This window comes from Lampris incognitus, chromosome 3, assembly GCF_029633865.1.
Source record: "Lampris incognitus isolate fLamInc1 chromosome 3, fLamInc1.hap2, whole genome shotgun sequence".
Taxonomy (NCBI): domain Eukaryota; kingdom Metazoa; phylum Chordata; class Actinopteri; order Lampriformes; family Lampridae; genus Lampris; species Lampris incognitus.
Genome location: NC_079213.1, coordinates 30,711,477 through 30,733,762, shown reverse-complemented (window position 1 = coordinate 30,733,762; position 22,286 = coordinate 30,711,477). Strand labels below are relative to the sequence as shown.

The following is a 22,286-nucleotide window of genomic DNA, read 5'->3' as shown; positions in this document are numbered from 1 at the left end:
TGGTAGACTGTTTGTATAATATCATTATACAATCTTTACAGTAGAGTATGTTAACACAATAGAAATTGTGTTTTAAATAATTGATGGTTAAAGTGGCATTCTTTAACTTTTTTTGATAAAAAATAAAGTTGATTTTGGTCACAATTTACCACTATCTTTCACTGAAGGAGGTAACAGAGGACTGATTTAGCCTATTTCCCATTCACAAATCCTTCACCATCTGTTACAATGCCCATGTTTGTGACTGTGTCTAACCAGACACAGACACAAAAATGGGCATTGCCTACTAACACGGAGATCACCGGTTCGAATCCTCATCTTACTTCGGCTTAGCCGTATCCCTACAGACACAATTGGCCGTGTCTGCGGGTGGGAAGCCGGATGTGTCTGGGTTGCTGCACTAGCACCTCCTCTTGTCAGCCGGGGTGCCTGTTCGAGGGGGAACTGGGGGGAATAGCATGATCCTCCTATGCGCTACGTTCCCCTGGCAAAACTCCTCACTGTCAGGTGAAAAGAAGCGACTGGCGACTCCTCATGCATCGGAGGACGCATATGGTAGTCTACAGAACCTCCCCGGACCGGCAGGGGGGGTGGAGCAGAGATCAGGACGGCTCACAAGAGTGGGGTAATTGGCCAGTTACAATTGGGGAGAAAAAGAAGAGGAAAAAAAGACCAAAAAGAGGCAAAGACAGTTGTTCAAAGTATTAAATTTAATATTTCTACATTAGATCTACACATAATAAAATCGATAACCAAGCACGACCATTTTGTGTCGGAGGCAACATCAGGAGTTTTGCTGAAATGAAACAGAAGTACCAGTTTATTATGAGCACCATTTGCAAAATGAGAAAATAAACTTTGTACAACAGGAATGGGGAGGAAAAGTGATTAACATCTTACCAAAAGCGCTCGTCCCTTGGTCTCGATGGGCAGCAGAACGTTCCCAATGGCACAGAGCACACAAGCGACAGCAAAGGGAGACAGAGCCAAGATTACCGACTGTGACATCAGCACCTGCGGTCATGACACAAGACATTTACCTCAACCCCTTCTGTGAAACCAGAAAAGCTAAACATAATGTTCCCTCGAAGGGACACCACACAGCGTTCTCTGGAGACAGGGGTGCGGTGTATGCTTTGAGTAAAAACAAGGCCCCCTGTAGTTTAGCAATCAGCTGGTATGGCAGGGCCTGTTGACTAAGCTCAACATACCTGTGCTATGAAAGGTGCGATCATGCCTCCTATGCGACTGAAAGAGGTACAGAAGCCCATTCCTAGAGAACGTGCCACGGTGGGATAGACCTGAGACAGGAAAAGGACGTATTATCCACAGACACAGACACAACATGTACTTGATAATATCCAACTCCTAGACATCAATCAATACAACAAACCTCTAATACTATTGGTATTTAGTCGTATAAACACGATAGTACAACAAATGACTGTGGTGAATCTTTTTTTTTGGACCCCCCCCCCCTTTTCTCCCCAATTGTATCCGGCCAATTACCCCACTTTACCGAGCCGTCGTGGTCGCTGCTCCACCCCCTCTGCCGATCCGGGGAGGGCTGCAGACTACCACATGCTTCCTCTGATACATGTGGAGTCGCCAGCTGCTTCTTTTCACCCGACAGTGAGGAGTTTCACCTGGGGGACGTAGTGTGTGGGAGGATCACACTACTCCCCCCAGTTCCCCCTCCCCCCCGAAAAGGCGCCCCAACGGACCAGAGGAGGCGCTAGTGCAGCGACCAGGACACATACACACATCTGGCTTCCCACCCGCAGACACGACCAATTGTGTCTGCAGGGACGCCTGACCAAGCCGGAGGTAACACGGGGATTCAAGCCGCCGATCCCCGTGTTGGTAGGCAACGGAATAGACCGCTACGCTACCCGGATGCCCCGTGGTGAGTCCTTTCATCAAGTTTTCAAGTTCCAAGTCATCGAGAGTATTCACTCTCGATGACTTGGAACTTGGACCATCTGCGTACCTCTGCGGTGTAAATATAGACCACATTGAAGTTCATGGCGACCAGTGACCTGAGCAAGAAGAACAGCACCGTGAAGCCAAACCTAGGGAGAGAGAGAGAAAAAAGTGGAAGAAAAGAGAAACAGAAGCTTATCAGTAATCTGAGACATCAAATTTTCAATGATGGTGTGGCTGGTGATCAAGCGCGTTTCCTACATGGTGGTGCAGACATTAACCAGCATGAACAACATGGCCGACAGCAGCTGCAGCACCATCAGACTCATCTTTCGCCCCACCACAGACAACAGGCCGATGTTGAGAGGGATAACTAGGGAAATGGAAAGAGAGAAAGTAGTGGGAAAGCAGGAGAGATATTACACATGTTAATTTGCAAAAACAACCCAAAAAAATCAGGGAGAATAGGCATCTAGGTGGCGTGGCGGTCTATTCCATTGTCTACCAACACAGGGATCTCTGGTTCGAATCCCCGTGTTACCTCTGGTGTGGTCGGGCGTCCCTACAGACACAATTGGCCATGTCTGCAGGTGGGAAGCCGGATGTGGGTATGTGTCCTGGTCACCGCACTAGCACTTCCTCTGGTTGGTCGGGGTGCCTATTCAGGGGGGAGGGGGAACTGGGGGGAATAGCGTGATCCTCCCACGCACTACATCTCCCTGGTGAAACTCCTCACTGTCAGGTGAAAAGAAGCGGCTGGCGACTCCACATGTATCGGTGGAGGCATATGGTAGTCTGCAGCCCTCCCTAGATCGGCAGAGGGGGTGGAGCAGTGACCGGCACAGCTCAGAAGAGTGGGGTAATTCGCCGGATAGGATACAATTGGGGAGAAAAAAGGGGGGAAAAATCCACTCAAAAGAACATAAAACAGGGTGAATGATGAAGCATGCGCGTGAAAACGCAGTTCAACCTCCCGTCGATCACTCACGCGCAATCTCTCCCAGACAGCTGATGAGGAGGGTCTGGTAGTCTTTGGCTCCGAAGGAGATACAGTAGCACACCCCGTGCTCGAGGCGGTGTTTGACCTGGTGGTGCTCGTCAGCGTCCGTCACACACAGCAGGTTCTTTTCCAACAGCTCAGAGCTGCTCAGTACAGAACCGTAGTAGGAGAAGGACGCCACAAACCTAAGACCAGAACACAAGGATGAACAACATGCATGCGCCCACATAACACACACAAACGCACAATTAGAGAGAAATCCAGATAGTCAAGCAGGATGGAGTGACAGAAAGAAGAGAGGAAAATGGGGGGGGGGTGTTATTACCATGAGTACCACAGTAGTAGTGAGGTCCTCCTTAATGCAGGGCTGAGGAGGATTCGCCAGCTGCCCCTCTGGTGCTGAAACACGTGAACCCACACATGACATGCTCATGTATCGCCAACGTCCATTAACTTGTGTCACATTCTGACAAACTCTAAAGAGGAGACGCTTCTCTGTTGGGTCGTCAGAGTACATAAAAGGTCACATGACAACATCAACCATACAGAATCTTGTAGCTTTACTGCCCACAGGCATTCCTCTTATGGTCGCTTAGAAAGTCTGAGACAGCAAAGGGGAAGGGATCAGGCTCAATGCAGCTAGTATGCACTCAGACTCACGCATTACTCAGCTCGACCACAGCACTGTACGGCTAGCAAACCAGGCAAGGTACATGACAATGTCTCCTGTCACATGAGACGACAAACTATGCTATGTAGCTACTATACATAAATATGCATTCAATCATCACAAAACACAAACAAAAGCTCATACACACACACACACACACACACGCACACACACACAAGCTTACAGAATGAGGTTCCATCAGTCGTCCGGGTGGCAGGGATGCTTTGTTCATCCTGGCAATCTTCTGGAGAATTTCCAGCGCTCCCTGTATGTTACCGGCAGACACTTTGTACCGGGCTGACTCTGGAATGTACTACACAGACAAACAAACATTAGGCCCTTCAATAATTCTAACCTAATTAGCCCTGAACAGGTTGTGACAGTCTTGGCGGGATGGGTGGCGTGGGTGGAAAAACAAGTTGCGCCAGTGCTGAAGGTGCCCGACCTTGAACAGGAATAGGAGCAAGACACTGGGGGCCACCGATAGCCGGATCATCCATCTCCAGCCCAAGGTGGGAACCACGGTCATTCCTAGAATGATGATCAGCATGGAGCCAAACATCCAGAAGATCTACAGAAGCCGACAGATGAAGCGCACAAACAAATGCAGAAACAAACACGCAGACATGGAAAAATACAATTTGTGGTGGTGTTGGAAAGGATGACAGTGGCGAGGCCGATGACAATAAAGTTCAGGAATAGTAACCGGGCAACCGAATCCCAATACAGTCCTTAAAATAGATAAACGATGTCTTATCATTTATAAAGCATTTTTTGTCAATGAAAACTACGACATTAGAAAATAGTCTGCATTTTGCCTATCCAGACCATTCCTAATCCTGTCCTTCTTCATCACTCCCAGTGCAAATCATCACTTCATCACTCCACCACCCCCAGCTCCACCTCCTGTCTTTTCATCAGTGCCACTGTCTCCAAACCATATAACATAGCTGGTCTCACAACCATCTTGTAAACCTTCCCTTTAACGCTTGCTGGTACCCTTCTGTCATAAATCACTCCTGACACTCTTCTCCATCCGCTCCACCCTGCCTGCACTCTCTTCTCCACCTCTCTTCCGCACTCCCCGTTATTTTGAACAGTTGACCCCAAGTATTTAAAATCATACGCCTTCATCACCTCTCCTCCTTGCATCCTCATCATTCCACTGTCCTTCCTCTCATTCATGTATAGGTATTCCATCTTGCTCCTATTGACTTCCACTCCTCTTCTCTCCAGTGCATACCTCCACCTCTCCAGGCTCTCCTCAACCTCCACCCTACTCTCACTACAGATCACAATGTCATCCGCAAACATCATAGTCCATGGAGACTCCTGCCTGATCTCCTCTGTCAACCTGTCCATCACCACTGCAAACAAGTAAGGGCTCAGAGCCGATCCTTGATGTAATCCCACCTCCACCTTGAACCCATCTGTCATTCCAACTGCACACCTCACCACTGTCACACTTCCTTCATACATATCCTGCACCACTCCTACATACTTCTCTGCAACTCCCGACTTCCTCATGCAATACCACACCTCCTCTTTCAGCACCCTGTCATATGCTTTCTCTAAATACACAAAGACACAATGTAACTCTTTCTGGCCTCTATACTTCTCCATCAACATTCTCAAAGCAAACATCACATCTGTGGTGCTCTTTTGTGTGGCATGAAACCATACTGCTTATACACTACCGTTCAAAAGTTTGGGATCACCCAAACAATTTCGTGTTTTCCATGAAAAGTCACACTTATTCACCACCATATGTTGTGAAATGAATAGAAAATGGAGTCAAGACATTGACAAGGTTAGAAATAATGATTTGTATTTGAAATAAGATTTTTTTTACATCAAACTTTGCTTTCGTCAAAGAATCCTCCATTTGCAGCAATTACAGCATTGCAGACCTTTGGCATTCTAGCTGTTAATTTGTTGAGGTAATCTGGAGAAATTGCACCCCACGCTTCCAGAAGCAGCTCCCACAAGTTGGATTGGTTGGATGGGCACTTCTTTGAGCAGATTGAGTTTCTGGAGCATCACATTTGTGGGGTCAATTAAACGCTCAAAATGGCCAGAAAAAGAGAACTTTCATCTGAAACTCGACAGTCTATTCTTGTTCTTAGAAATGAAGGCTATTCCATGCGAGAAATTGCTAAGAAATTGAAGATTTCCTACACCGGTGTGTACTACTCCCTTCAGAGGACAGCACAAACAGGCTCTAACAGGTACTATTTAATGAAGATGCCAGTTGGGGACCTGTGAGGCGTCTGTTTCTCAAACTAGAGACTCTAATGTACTTATCTTCTTGCTCAGTTGTGCAACGCGGCCTCCCACTTCTTTTTCTACTCTGATTAGAGCCTGTTTGTGCTGTCCTCTGAAGGGAGTAGTACACACCGGTGTAGGAAATCTTCAATTTCTTAGCAATTTCTCGCATGGAATAGCCTTCATTTCTAAGAACAAGAATAGACTGTCGAGTTTCAGATGAAAGTTCTCTTTTTCTGGCCATTTTGAGCGTTTAATTGACCCCACAAATGTGATGCTCCAGAAACTCAATCTGCTCAAAGAAGTGCCCATCCAACCAATCCAACTTGTGGGAGCTGCTTCTGGAGGCGTGGGGTGCAATTTCTCCAGATTACCTCAACAAATTAACAGCTAGAATGCCAAAGGTCTGCAATGCTGTAATTGCTGCAAATGGAGGATTCTTTGACGAAAGCAAAGTTTGATGTAAAAAAAATCTTATTTCAAATACAAATCATTATTTCTAACCTTGTCAATGTCTTGACTCTATTTTCCATTCATTTCACAACATATGGTGGTGAATAAGTGTGACTTTTCATGGAAAACACAAAATTGTTTGGGTGATCCCAAACTTTTGAACGGTAGTGTATATCCAAACTATATATATATATATATATATATATATATATATATATATATATATATATATATATTAGTGCTGTCAAACGATTAAAATTTGTAATCAGATTAATCACAGGGTTGCTGTGGATTAATTTCGATTAATCACGATTAAATATCATTCATTTTTAATCTATATTAATCGCATTTCATTTTGCATGAGCAAACAGACTCAAGAAAGAAAGGAATATATATGCACTTAACATGTTTATTAAACACCTTTAACAGTTTGTGTTAACAAAAAACTTTGTTGACTCTCTTTTTCAAAAAAAACATTTATCCACATTAATGTGACCCTGTTACTCCTTTTTCAGCCAGCTACTAATACAGACTAACTTGTTGACATTGTCCGAGAGGAGAGCTGACCGCTTCTTAGTTACAATGTTGCCTGCAACTGAGAACCGTCTCTCTCACGGAACAGTGTGAGACACGTTCCGTGAGGCTGGTTTGTCACAAGCTGGGCGAAGCGTCAGCCGAAGTGCTAGCAGAATCCCCGACTAATGGATGCTTCGCATTAATGTGGTATTTTAAGCTGGAAGTGCTTCGGTGAAAAGAAAACTCTTTCCTGCAGAGTGTGCACAATACTTTATGTTGGTCGACTGTTCCATCTTGGGTTTTTTTTGTATTCAAATTTCCCACCGAGAGGGCCAACGTGCTGTTTAGCGTCTTCCATAGTTCCTCATTGAGTTGGTTGGTTCTGTCACTACCGGATCAACTGCCCATTTGCGAATGCGCGGCGGCATGTGTGACGGTAACTACTTGGACAAACTGCCCGAATGCGTTGCCAGAGACGTTTCAGGGATTTTGAGTCATTCTGCGGCGCAGATGGGTTAATTGCGTTATAATTTTTAATCAGATTAATCATGATGATGGATTAATCCGCGTTAACGCGTCAATTTTGACAGCCCTAATATATATGTATATATATATATATCCAAACTAAACTGGACATACATCCAAACTAAGCAACAAAATAATCACTGTCCAAGAGAGTGAACGCCAGGATGACTGTGGGCTCTGCCGGTCTGCATGGGCTAGTAGTTAACTTAGCCTGCCCCGCTTCCACGTCCTGTCAGACCGCCCTCGGTGTTTCCTCTTCGGGTGCAGCTCCAGGCAGGGCCGTACTCCCTGGGCCCACAGGACGCAGCAGACCAAGCTCTCCCAGCTGATCCAACGCCAGCTCTCCCAGCCAGACACCTTTGACACACCTCCCCAGACTCCACACGACGACACCAAAAACACAGCCAACGCTAGGTGAGGCCGCCGCCAGACCACCCTCAGTGTTATCGGAATGGCCGATCTGCATAGGCTAGCAGTTAGCTTAGCCTGCGCCACTTCCGCATCCTGTCAGACCGCCCTCAGTGTTTCCACTTCGAGCGCAGTTCCAGGCAGGGCCGTGGTCCCTGTGCCCACAGGACACAGCAGACCAAGCTCTCCCAGCCGATCCAGTGCCAGCTCTCCCAGCCATCAAATGAAGACACAAACTTAAGACGCAGAAGTGGACACACTGCATGGACGGTACTGGGCGAGGCCGCTGTAAACGTTAGCTTGAGCTGCCATCATGACATCATCGATGTCAGGCGTGGGGAATTGTTAAGTGCTTTCAAAAGTTATTGCAAAGGTTCTGCAACAGAAGAGTTTCCCATCCGGCTCTGACAGAACAGCCGTTTGTGAACGGAGTATGTATTTGTACACGGAGCATCTTAATATACTAAGTCATGGCCTTTCTTTTTAACATCCACTAGTACACATGCATATACAATAACTTTCCAATCCAATCCAAATCATATGAATCATTACCAATGATTCATCTGAGCACCTCCGATCCCGGGTGTGGAACTAAAAATGTGTCTACTCAACATGTGGAGCTGAAAAGATGCAAACAGTGGTGTTACTGTGTACATCCTATAGGACGCTGTACTTACAGAGGCCAGCGGCAGCAGAGAGGCTCTGTACTTAGCAGGGATGAACTCTGTCTTCAGGACAAACCTGAAAGCGAGAAGTGTTATGAGACGATAATGAAAATTTAGAGATGGTTTTACTCATCAAGCAAGTTCTCAAACATGAGGAAATAGAGATAGAATGACAACCTGGTTTCACCATGGCAAAAAAGTACAGCAGTATGGCTTAACTACTCATTATCAGATTAAGAACACAAGAAGAGCCACGGGGGAGGAAAGCATGCTTTTTTTTAAGCGTGTGTGTGTGTGTGTGTGTGTCCTCACCCACCCCTGAGACACTCCCGCCACACCGCAGCCCACCATAGTACGCAGGAAGACAAACCAGCCGTAGGAGGGAGAAAAGGAGGTGAGGAGGGAAAAGTAGGCACTCCACACAAAACCACCAAACACCACCTACACGAGACACACAAAAACACCGACAAAACCAACATTCAGTAACCCGAATCCAAAATAAAAACATAGAAAAGACAAATAAACTGGGGGACATTCTTCAATTCATGAGGGAGGCACCAACCTTCCAGCGTCCATATCTGTCGGCCATGTATCCGCTCAGCACGCCACACACCATGAAGCCCAAAAACACCACCTGAGTATCAAAACAGAGCAAAGATAGGAGGGGGGGGTACGTGAACGCCACATGTTCTTATTATATCCAGGAGTTAATTTGAGAGGTGTCCGAGTGGCATGGCAGTCTATTCCGTTGCCTACCAACACGGGGATCCCTGGTTCGAATCCCTGTTACCTCCGGCTTGGTTGGGCATCCCTACAGACACAATTGGCCATGTGTGTGGGTGGGAAGCTAGATGTGGTTATGTGTCCTGGTCACTGCACTAGTGCCTCCTCTGGTCAGTTGGGGCGCCTGTTCGGGGAGGGGGGGGGAGAGAATAGCGTGATCCTCCCACGCGCTACATCCCCCTGGCGAAACTCCTCACTGTCAGGTGAAAAGAACCGGCTAGCGACTCCACGTGTATCGGAGGAGGCATGTGGTAGTCTGCAGCCCTCCCCGGATCGGCAGACGGGGTGCAGCAGCGACCGAGACGGCTTGGAAGAGTGGGGTAATTGGCTAGATACATCCATCCATTCATTATCCAAACCACTTATCCTGCTCTCTGGGTCACGGGGATGCTGGAGCCTAAACCAGCAGTCATTGGGAGGTAGGCGGGGAGACACCCTGGATAGGCCACCAGGCCATCACAGGGCTGAGACACACACACACACACACACACACACACACACACACACACACACCTTGGGACAATTTAGTACGGGCGATTCACCTGACCTACATGTCTTTGGACTGTGGGAGGAAACCGGTGCACCCGGAGGAAACCACAGACACGGGGAGAATGCAAACACCACACAGAGGACGACCCCCAAGGTTTGACTTCCCCGGGGCTCGAACCCAGGACCTTCTTGCTGTGAGGTGACCGTGCTAACCACTGCACCACCATGACGCCGTGGCCAGATTCAAATGGGGAGAAACGCAGGCAAAAATAAAAATAAAAAGAAGAAGAAAAAAACCCAAAACAAATACAATGCAAAACTGCTCCCCCCACCTCAACCTTTTACACCCTCTCTTTGGGCTAATGGTGCTATGTGACATATCTTAATGAGGGGACTGTGGTATTTAAACTCTATCCATATTAGACACACACACACACCAGTCCAAAAGAGTGAGAAGATGTGTGCCCTAAAGTCTAAATGACCAATGTTGTGGTTGCTCTTTCTGCTGCGCGTTATTATTGTGACTGACTGATGAATGTGCCAATCACCCCACTTCCATCTTCACATACAACTAAATACCTCCAGTTTGACACGCAGCATGCATTTTTTTTGGCTTGAGGTTCATGAAGCATGTTGTATATAATGTTGTGTGGACACACTGTAGTGAAGGAATATTGTAATAAAATGAATTGTTACCACAATCGAAAGCATAATGAGCAGACTATAGGACTACTAAAGCAAAAGGGAAGTCTAATAACATAACATAAGACAAGGGACATCTTTTACTGAGCTCCCAAGTAGCTTCAAGTACACTCAAAATAAGAAAATCTTTCATGGTTAAGATGTGTACATCTACAGCTGTCCCCAACAGACCCCCCCCCCAAAAAAAATTACAAATCGACCCGCCGTCACATGTGAATGCCAGCAGGTTGAGGTACTCACCGTGGACACCAGCGCCACCTGCCAGTCATCCAGGCGCCACTCACAGCGGATCTCAGGAGAGACCACCGCTAGCAGCATGATCTCCATAGCCTCCACTATCTAAACATATCATGCAGAGAATGAGTGAAAGACAGAACAGAGAGAGAGAGCGAGAGAGCGAAAGAGAGAGAGAGCAAGAGAGGAAACAAGAGTTGGAATAAGTGAGGTCTGAAAATGACTCAGTGCCTATATATGTATATAACATGTCATATTATGCATACATGTGCACAAGTATAAAGGCATATGGGTACACACTGGTATGTGTATATCTATTATATTATGAAATGAAAGCCACTTTATTTTGTCATTATACAGGTTGCCATGAACTTGTTCTCTGCATTTAACCCACCCTATTGTATAGGAGCAGTGGGCAGCTGCAGTCTGCAGCGCCTGGGGGACAACTCCAGCTCTTCTTTCCATTGCCTTGCTCAGGGGCACCGGCAGGAGTATTAACCCTGACATGCATGTCTTTTTGATGGTGGGAGGAAACCGGAGCACCCGGAGGAAACCCACGCAGACACGGAGAGAACATGCAAACTCCACACAGAAAGGTCCTGGGACAGCCTGGGGTTCGAACCCAGGACCTTCTTGCTGTGACGCAACAGTACTAACCACTGGGCCACTGTGCTGCCCAGGTACTATATTATCCAGTCATATCCACACACACACACATATATATCTGTATCTATCTATATCTACATATCTATATATAGATATAGATATATATCAAAGTCAAAGTATCTTCATTGTCCCTTGCAGGAAAGTTAGTTTGCAGCCAGTATAAAAACTCTCACACAAAGACAAAACATACAAACACCAAGGCGGAATTGACAACAGGACATAGTGGGCAAGGAGAACCAAAGTTCAAATATAAAATATAACGACCAAGGAAACAAGGGAACTGCAGACAACAGATGCATACTATCTATAATTTAACAACTGGATGGCAATGGGGACAAAGGAAGCCTTGTATCTCGTAGTGCTAAGACAGGGCATCCTCAACCGACGACCTGAAGGTAACAGCTCAAACTCGGGCCGAAGGGGGTGAGCTTGGCACTCCAGAAGGGAAGTAGCCTTTCTGAAAACCCTCCTAATATAATGGTCGGTAAGCTGGGCTTGGCTTCTCCCTGAAATCTTGCTAGCCCATTTGATGAGTCTTTCAGCCTTTTTTTTTATTGGCCAGAGTCAAGTTATCAAACCAAGCCACAATACAATACATTAAAAGTGTTTCTAGAAAACTTCTAGAAAAGAGTCATCACCTGGGAGGAGACATTAAATGTCCACATTTTCCTCAGGGAAAAAAGTCTTTGTTGGACCTTCTCTGATGTGGAAGCAACATGAGTTTCAAAGCACAATTTGTTGTCGAGAACAACCCCCAGACATTTGTAGCTGTCCACCAGCTCAATGTCAGCAGCTTTAATGCTGGTTGGTACAGGACTAGGAGGAGTCTTTCTAAAGCTGATCATCACGTCTTTAGTTTTAGACACATTTAAGTGGAGAAAGGACTCATCACACCAAGACACAAAATCATCGACCACAGGTCCGTGTTCTTCTTCATCCCCTTCAAGAAGACTTACGATCACTGAGTCATCCGCAAATGTGAATATGTGTCTGTTGGTATGCTTGGTATGGTGACAGTCATTAGTGAAGAAGATGTAGAGTAACGGGAAGAGACAACAGCCCTGAGAGGAACCAGCTGAAGAGTCCAGCTGATTGGAAAAGAAGCCATTAACCCTCACACACTGGGACCTATTAGTCAAGAAGTCCAGTATCCAGCCAACTAGATTAAGATCCAGTCTGAAGAGACTGATTAGCTTCCCTGCTAACAGATGTGGCTGGATCATGTTAAAGGCTGGGGAGAAATCTATAAACAACAGCCTGGCATGAGCATTTGTCCCCTCAAGATGGCGGTACAGAAAATTTAAACGTATTATCATGGCATCTTGTACACCCCTATTAGGCCTGTATGCAAATTGCAGTGAATCAAGGGCTTTCTTCCCCTGTGATAAAACCTCGTTCTTAATGAGCTTCTCAAATATCTTCATGATGAGAGAAGTCAACGCTACTGGCCGACAGTCATTTAATGTCACAGGGGTTTTAGTCTTGGCAACTGATACAGCTGTGGAAGGTTTCCATAATTTAGAGACCCTCCGTTGCTGAAGGGATAATGTGAAAACTGTGAAATATTCCACACAACTGTTCAGCACAGGTTTTAAGAACCTGGCCACAGATATTATCAGATCCAGGACTTTTGCTGGACTTTGTGACTTTGAAGTGTTTTTCCACACTTTTGATATCAACAGGGGCAGCACGGTGGCGCAGTGGTTAGCGCGGTCGCCCTCACACCAAGAAGGTCCTGGGTTCAAGCCCCGGGGTCGTCCAACCTTGGGGGTCGTCCCGGGTCGTCCTCTGTGTGGAGTTTGCATGTTCTCCCTGTGTCTGCGTGGGTCTCCTCCAGGTGCTCCGGTTTCCTCCCACAGTCCAAAGACATGTAGGTCAGGTGAATCAGCCGTACTAAATATATCCCCTAGGTACTATGAATGTGTGTGTGGGTTTGTGTCGGCCCTGTGTGACAGCCTGGCGGCCTGTCCAGGGTGTCTCCCTGCCTGCCGCCCAATGACTGATGGGATAGGCTCCAGCATCCCCGCGACCCTGAGAGCAGGATAAGCAGTTTAGATAATGGATGGATGGATGATATCAACAGTCCAAGCTGGGGGGCGCTCTAGTGCTGTTCTTTAATGCATTCAATTTGTCTGTGAAGTCATTATTATCATATCTTGGATGAAATTTGTTTAACTCATCAGCCAGCTGTTTATCTGAATTAAAACCAGCCAGAGCAATGTTCCTGTTGCCTTTGTCTTTACACCCAGTCATAGATTTCATAACCTTAAATTGTTACTGCTCAGCTCAGCTTCTGTTTTATCTCTTTTTGATTTCTGACCTGATCTCCTTCTGTTTCCTGAACTACAGCATCATTGCCCTCCTTAAAAGCACTTTTCCTTTTATGAATCAGACCCTGAAGGGCTGATGAAGCCCATGGTTTGTTGTTAGGGAAAATCTTGACAGCCTGGGTCAGAATCACATCGTCTGTATAAAAGGAGATATAGCCACACATACACCTACTTAGCTCATCAATATTGTCTGAGGACTCAGTGCACACCGACTAGTCTGTCCAGTTGAAGCACCCCTGCAGGGCGAGAGAGGAGTCAGCATTCCAGACCTTCGCCTGCCTTACGTGTACTTTCTCTCCCCTCAACACAGTCTTATAAACAAGCAGAAGCTGCACCGTGTTCTGATTGGAAGATTCAAGAGCGGGGCCCGACTCGGACTTGTACGCTCCCTTTATAGAGCCATAACAGAGGGCCAGAGTTTTATTGTGATGTGTAGGACAACTGACATACTGATAAAAGGTGTTCAATGTTTTCTCCAAGTTACAGTGGTGAAAGTCTCCCAGTATAATATTGGGGGCATCCGGAGAGATAGACTGAAGTGACTGTACCACTCTGAAGATGAGATCCGCCGCAACTTCCGTGCTGGCCTTGGGATGAACGTACACAACGGTGACCAACACCTGGGGGAACTCCGTCGGGAGATAATAGGATCTTACCGACAGACAAGAGCTCAATATCTGGCAAACACAGCCACTCCCGTACAGTGAAAAAAAAAAACTTTGTTAAAAGAAACACTCAACGGTAGGGAAAGTGCTCAACAAATAAGGAGCAAAACAACAGTAATACTATTTCCATCAGGGGATCTCATGGCTCTCATCATTTCGCATTCCTATATAACCAATAGGTCAATTTAAATCTACATTATTCTGATGAGGGGTTGGAATCATGTGGCTTTAAACCATGTAATCACTTTAATCAAGCTTTCACCCTTCGTCTGATTTCTCACAGTAAGTGGAGGATCTGTTCCACATCAACACAGCTAGTGACACAGAGCGGTGTTCAGATGTTCACATGGGTTGTAATTGTGGCTCACTGCCTGAATCACTTCCACGTCGGTCGGGCTCTGCACTGTGATGGATGAATGAACATGAACCTGAAGTGGAACTTGAATGTGCAAGCAGTTACTCATCAGCCACATCACTTCCAGAGATGCGGCTGAGTCCAAAACTAGCGGGTGCATGCGACTGTGACCGTAGGCTACGAGTAATGGTCTGAATCTGATAGACCTGAAATATTGAATTGTACTTCAACATGGCAAAATAAAGTGACAGCTGAGCTGACTTGATGATGTAAAGCCAATAGTATTACAGTTGATTTTTTAAAAATCAACTGTAATACGATTACAGTTTGTGATATATATACACACACACATTGTTGTAAAAAAAAAAAAGTCCTGTTGTCTGGATAGAAATCCAATTAGACTCTTGTTTTTGTTTTGTTTTTCCCTGGGCCCTGTGATGGACTGGTGGCCTGTCCAGGGTGTCTCCCTGCCTGCAGCCCAGTGACTGCTGGGATAGGCTCCAGCATCCCCGTGACCCTGAGAGCAGGATAAGCGGTTTGGATTATGGATGGATGGATATACATATATAGATAGATAGATAGATAGATAGATAGATAGATAGATAGATAGATAGATAGATAGATAGATAGATAGATAGATAGATAGATAAATAATCAATACAGATGCAGGAAAAAAAATTAATACATAGCAGTACAGGCCTGTTTCGTGCATTGCGCACTCATCAGCTGCAGCTGACGCACACGAAACAGGCCTGTACTGCTATATATTAAAAAAAATGTCCTGCATCTGTATTGATATTCCGCTCCTCATTAGTTGAGCACTTATAACACCACCATTGACGGTTTCGGGAAAAAACGCTATATAGATAGATGGATAGATAGATATGCTTTTCTACAACCAATTTAGTCTAGCCTCATATCCTTGTCAGCCCCACTAGCCCTCTTGTTGTCGTTTACTTGTCTGTTGACTTGTGGTTGTTTGTCTACTCATCTTTTGTTGTTTGTTTTTGTCAAACGTGGGGATGCACCGATACCACTTTTACACTGGTGATAGCCTGATTTCACGTACAAATCTTTAAGTATTGTCCGATACCAAGTACCAAGCTGAGTTATTATAGTTTTGTATTTCTCATTAGTTTTCATTTTTACTTCGTTTTTAAAAACAAATTTTCAATTCAGTTTAGTTTTGGTTAGTTTCCAGAGTAGGTTTGCTCATTTCATTTTAGTTTTTATCGTTTAAAACCAAATACCTCTAAAAATGCAGTAAAATCAAGCCATTCTGCCTTTATTCGTGAATATTCAAGGTTTTGGGTACCGGATTTTAGTCTTGGGCAAAAACTCGAGATACCGGTTCTCCATTTTAGCCTGATAACCAGTAATCGTATTGATGCAGCCCTATTCAAGCGTCTGTATCGAAATAACTGGAAATCAGCAAAAATGACAAAGTCGAACCTCTGGCTGGGCAAACTGTGGAAAAAATCCCATATGGGCCTGCACTTACATTGGCACTGCCCATGATGATAAAGAGCAGGATGTGAAACCGTCCAAAGCCGATGGTCTCCACAGCCTCCTCCACGCTGAAGGTATGGTCCTCTGCAGGTAAAACATGCACTGATCAATCCCATTCACCTGACGGCCTCAGAGGAATACCCGTGAGAGGGTATTAGACGAGCAGCATGCAAACACTACTTAGCATCTTTACCTTTGACCTCTGGAAGTGGTCTGCGGCTGGGGTTTTCCTCCAGCTCCACCTCCTGAAGGTGGATGGCGCTGACCAGCTGCGTCTTCATGAAGTCATTCATACTGCAGCTTCTTTCACAGACGTATTAGTGGCTTATAGGTAGGTAGGTGGGTAGGTAGGTAGGTAGGTAGGTAGGTAGGTAGGTAGGTGGGTGGGTTGGTTTAGGTAGGTGGGTGGGTGGGTAGGTAGGGAGGTAGGTGGGTAGGTGGGGAGGGAGGGAGGTAGGGGGGTGGGGAGGTAGGTAGGTGGGGGGTAGGTAGGTAGGTAGGTGGGTGGGGAGGTGGGTAGTAGGGGGGTGGGTAGGTAGGTAGGTGGGGGGTAGGTAGGTAGGTAGGTAGGTGGGTAGGTAGGTAGGTGGGGAGGGAGGGAGGTAGGTAGGGGGTGGGTAGATAGGTAGGTAGGTAGGTAGGTGGGTAGGTAGGTAGGTAGGTAGGTAGGTAGGTAGGTAGGTAGGTAGGTAGGTGGGGGGACGAGAGACAAAAACGAATTAACGAGTACACTAACGCAGATTTACATGCAAACACCGTTTAGACGGTTCACTCTAAAATTGTTATTTTAGGCGCCCATGTTCAGTCAGGTGTTTTTCGCACGGAGAAAACAACAAAAAATGGGACTCATCTGAATCACGTGTCTTTGGCAAAGTGGAGCATCAATCACGTTTGAACAAAGCAGAAATGTGAAAACAGTATTAAACATTTCCATGATGCCAGACAGATACACCACCCAGTCACTGGGCTCAGCCGCCGCAGCCCATTTGCCTATCGCCGAACATTTGCCTTAAAGAAGAAGAAGAAGAAGAAGAAAACAAGAAAAAGTCAAGATTTTAGAGCCTTACGCCGTTTTTCTTTTCCGGTCTGGAACCTGCGGTCTTCGTGCTTTTCATGCTGCAGATTAAACCAAGTGCGACGCCGCCGAAGGCGTTTCTCTCAGTAAAGTTAAAGACTTCGCCCCTCCGCCGCTGCTGCTGTTCGCAGCGCTGGATTACGGCAGGTGAATTAGGAAGCGCCGCGTCACTTCCTCGAAACTGAAACTAGAGCCGCGGCCTACCTGACCCGCCTAACGACACCGGGTGTGCGTTTGCGTGTGCGTGTGAAGGGGCACCCCTGTGGCCATTTAGGAGGTCGCCGAGGTCTGGGACTTAGTACTTTTCCCCCCTCTCAGATTGAGGCTTTGTATTATATGTGTGTGTGAATGTACATGATTTTATGTTGGTGAACGAAAGTATTTTGACATCGTTATAACCGCATCCCCGCCGCTGCCGACGCATCTATTGGGCTAATGTTGGAACATAGCCTTGCAAATCTGACTGAATCCTCTGTAGGCCATCGTTGTTGTTGTGATATTGGGCTATACAAATAAAATTGACTTGACTTGTTGTTGTTCTTCTTCTTCTTCTCCGTCTTCTTCTTCGTGTTTATTGGCGGTTGGCCGTGCGATTGTCTCAATCCGCCACATAAAATTTGTTTCAGCCAATTAGAATTCATTCCTCATATCTGATGGTCGGAGGGATCAGAACAACGACAGGCTAATAGTGTGTGACGCTTCACTGTGTTGTTTTCTCCGAAAACCAAACTATGGTCACGATACGTAACGTCACCATCTGTTGAACCGGTCCGTTCCCCAATTCAATTCAATTCAATTCAATTCAATGATACGTTATTGGCATGGCTGCATCCATTACAAAGTTGCCAAAGTAGGTGACAGTGAAATAGTTTAACAGAGTATTAAACAAAACAAACAAAATTTAAAATAAATGGAAATGTGAATGGGGGAGAAAAAAACCCTCTCTGACAGTGGAGAGATAGTCAGTCAATTTGTATTCTATTTTTAGGGCCCGACAACATTCTAATTTGTGTTGTAATTTGGTTTCCATGTCCCAATGTTCCAAATATGAGTTTTTGTATTGTTTAATGATTTGGTTTACTCTAATCTGTGGTTGGTTAGTCTGAAACGTATCTACACTCACTGGCCACTTTATTAGGTACACCTTGCTAGTACCGGGTTGGACCCCCTTTTGCCTTCAGAACTGCCTTAATCCTTCGTGGCATAGATTCTACAAGGTACTGGAAACATTCCTCAGAGAGTTTGGTCCATATCGACATGATAGCATCACGCAGTTGCTGCAGATTTGTCGGCTGCACATCCATGATGCGAATCTCCCGGTCCACCACATCCCAAAGGTGCTCTATTGGATTGAGATCTGGTGACTGTGGAGGCCATTTGAGTACAGTGAACTCATTGTCATGTTCAAGAAACCAGTCTGAGATGATTCGAGCTTTATGACATGGCGCGTTATCCTGCTGGAAGTAGCCATCAGAAGATGGGAACACTGTGGTCATAAGGGGATGGACATGGTCAGCAACAATACTCAGGTAGGCTGTGGCGTTGACACGATGCTCAATTGGTACTAAGGGGCCCAAAGTGTGCCAAGAAAATATCCCCCACACCATTACACCACCACCACCAGCCTGAACCGTTGATACAAGGCAGGATGGATCCATGCTTTCATGTTGTTGATGCCAAATTCTGACCCTACCATCTGAATGTCGCAGCAGAAATCGAGACTCATCAGACCAGGCAACGTTTTTCCAATCTTCTATTGTCCAATTTTGGTGAGCCTGTGCGAATTGTAGCCTCAGTTTCCTGTTCTTAGCTGACAGGAGTGGCACCCGGTGTGGTCTTCTGCTGCTGTAGCCCATCTGCCTCAAGGTTCGACGTGTTGTGCATTCAGAGATGCTCTTCTGCATACCTCGGTTGTAATGAGTGGTTATTTGAGTTACTGTCGCCTTTCTATCAGCTCCAACCAGTCTGGCCATTCTCCTCTGACCTCTGGCATCAACAAGGCATTTTCGCCCACAGAACTGCCGCTCACTGGATATTTTCTCTTTTTCGGACCATTCTCTGTAAACCTTAGAGATGGTTGTGCGTGAAAATCCCAGTAGATCAGCAGTTTCTGAAATACTCAGACCAGCCCGTCTGGCACCAACAACCATGCCACGTTCAAAGTCACTTAAATCACCTTTCTTCCCTATTCTGATGCTCGGTTTGAACTGCAGCAGATCGTCTTGACCATGTCTACATGCCTAATTGCATTGAGTTGCTGCCATGTGATTGGCTGATTAGAAATTTGCGTTAATGAGCAGTTGGACAGGTGTGCCTAATAAAGTGGCCGGTGAGTGTATGTTAGTGGTTGCGGGGTTAGTTAGTTTCAGAACCAGCTGACTGAGGGACGCCACCCGTGGGACAGCAGCGCCACCGCATGATATGTTATATAATTTTTGTATGTTAGGCAGTCAGATTATGTTGTAGTTACTTATTTTATTGACTTATTTATTTTAGTAAATCGTTAAATTAATTTTTTTCTAGAATATTTTCAACTATGTGTCCTCATTGTCCGGATTGGTGCGGCATCAGCAGTAATGGAGACGTTGTACCAGACTCACTTTACCAGTCAGTCTTCATTCCAGCTCTCACCTATGGTCATGAGCTTTGGGTAGTGACTGAAAGGGTGAGATTGCGGACACAAGCGGCTGAAATGAGTTTCCTCCGTAGGGTGTCTGGGCTCAGCCTTAGAGATAGGGTAAGGAGCTCGGACATCCGGAGGGAGCTCGGAGTAGAGCCGCTGAGGTGGTTCTGGCATCTGATTAGGATGCCTACTGGGCACCTTCCTCTGGAGTTTTTCCGGGCACGTCCAACTGGGGGGAGACCCCGGGGTAGACCCAGAACTCGCTGGACTGGAGGGACTACATGTCCAATCTGGCCTGGGAACACCTTGGGATCCCCCAGGAGGAGCTGGAGGGCGTTGCTGGGGGAGAGGGACGTCTGGAGTGCCCTACTTAGCTTGCTGCCACCACGACCCGACCCCGGAGAAGCGGCTGGGTGATGATGATGATGATGATGACGATGATGACGACGATTTGTCCTAAAAGTCGATTTGCAGTTCATATATTACATTGTGATTACGTGAGTGATGCCTTTTCTCGAGATTTCTGTTATTATACTGCCACCTGCGGGCGACTTGTGGTGCTGTTGCACACATTAGTGAGAGGCGTTCAGTTTCGTTTCAGTTCATAGCGAGTAGGCGGTCGTGAATGTGCTTCGCGGTTAAAAAGAAATATTTCCCTACACGCAGAGCCTTGGAGACTGTTCTTCTGTAAGTAACATGTTTATAAGTTGTTACACGGTAATTGTGAATTATAACAAGCACTAAACAAACTGCTGACGTTAATCCGTGGTCTTTGCTAAATAAACTACACTAACGTTAGCATGTGCTGTTTAGACTGTTAGCATAGGCTGGTTGTGACGTAAACCCTCGGTTTAGCGGAATTATGTTGTGTAATAAGTCATGTATAATGATGTGTGTATTTTTTTCTGTTTGTATTTTCAGTTTTACAACAAAATAATTCCGGATGTGGGCCACTTCAGGCAATGATGCGGCACTGCTGGCCTTCTTCTGGCCCTGACAAAATGGAAGTGAGCCTGAAGCGGCCCACATGCAGAGGTGTAAAAACCAGGTCCAGAAAGTAAAAGTCCGAACCATGTATTTGCTCCACTCATGCACTACACCCGCAGATTCTAGTCAACACCACTCCTCAACTAGGTAGGGGAAACTAGCTAACGAATCCCGCTGGTTTAGTAACATGGTTGGAGCAAATACACGGTTTGGACATTTACTTTCTGGACCTGGTTTTTACAACTCCGCTATAATAGCAAATGTGGCCCAAATATGCCAAATCAAAGGTGGGCCTTTTTTGACAAAGATGCTGCGCTCTGGGCAACATGTGATCTGGATGTGACCCTGAAGTGGCCCGTGTGGTAAATGGTGAATATGGCCCAGATATCTCAAAACAAATATGGACCGCCTTTGGCAAATATGTGGCATTGCTATGGCTTGGTTCTGGCCCAGATCTGGCAGGCAGGAGCGGACTGTGCAAGATAGTGACGCACTGTGAGGACAGCGTAACCTGCATTAAAAAAAAAAACAAAGCACCAGAATGCAGGAATTACATGCGTGAAACTCGATTTTTCTTGGGGGGGGGGGGAGTAAAAACAAAAGTACAAATGTGCGGTTATAAAATGAACCAGCTCTAAATTTTACCCTTGCTAGAGGTCTCGGTTAGTACAGATATCAATGTTAAATCCCCCAAAGGTATCAACCATAGTACCTCTTCACCTGTGAAGGGATCTATCTATCTATCTATCTATCTATCTATCTATCTATCTATCTATCTATCTATCTATCTATCTATCTATCTATCTATCTATCTATCTATCTATCTATCCATTAGGTTTTGCTATATGACGTCACATACCGTGTGACGATAGTAAAACGTCTGTCCTTTCATATGCTCTGTCTCCTTGTGTCGTACATCACACTCTTCACTGCAATATCTCCGTCATTTGGATGGAGTCTGCCCAAATTTTATCGCAGATTACATGAATAAATTACTCTTTTACTGGCTTTTTACTCGCGAAGCCTTCAATTGCACTTACAGTAACGTGACTAGTGCGGCTGTCGTCACCTCTCCACCTGTCTGTCTCTCCACCTGTCTGTCCCTCCTGCGCTCCGCTGGAGCTCCGTGTGGAGTAGAGGTCTGCAAGGACGCTGAGTCGAATCCGGCTGGGCTCGGAGCATTTTTATTTATTTATTTATTTATTTATTTATTTATTCATTCATTCATTCATTTATTATAGCTGGGCTGCTCAGGTCGGACCCGGGTTCATTTAACTTCCCATGTAGGGGCAGAGCACACGCCGGCCATGTGAAATACGGCTATATTGATCATATTGTACGTACGCATGTACGTGCGCGCGCGCGCGTGTGTGTGTATGAGAGAGAGCGAAAAGCGATATTGGTGTTGGTCTCGGGTGTGGGCTTAAAAATAGCAGACTTTAT

General features: G+C 45.9%; 1 protein-coding gene across 1 annotated transcript; it reads right to left on the bottom strand.

Moving 5' to 3' along the window:
- Window positions 1-691: 691 nt before the first annotated feature.
- svopl (SVOP-like) lies at window positions 692-17,349 on the bottom strand. The gene is made up of 16 exons (XM_056277756.1): window positions 17,226-17,349; window positions 16,352-16,482; window positions 16,151-16,242; window positions 10,640-10,738; window positions 8,988-9,059; window positions 8,742-8,866; window positions 8,438-8,501; window positions 4,039-4,164; window positions 3,778-3,906; window positions 3,249-3,322; window positions 2,912-3,108; window positions 2,185-2,296; window positions 1,991-2,072; window positions 1,212-1,301; window positions 901-1,014; window positions 692-796 (listed from the first exon to the last, which is right to left on the bottom strand). The coding sequence occupies exons 2-16, from the start codon at window positions 16,449-16,451 to the stop codon at window positions 785-787; spliced, it is 1,488 nt and encodes a 495-aa protein (XP_056133731.1). The 5' UTR covers window positions 16,452-16,482; window positions 17,226-17,349; the 3' UTR covers window positions 692-784.
- Window positions 17,350-22,286: the final 4,937 nt, after the last annotated feature.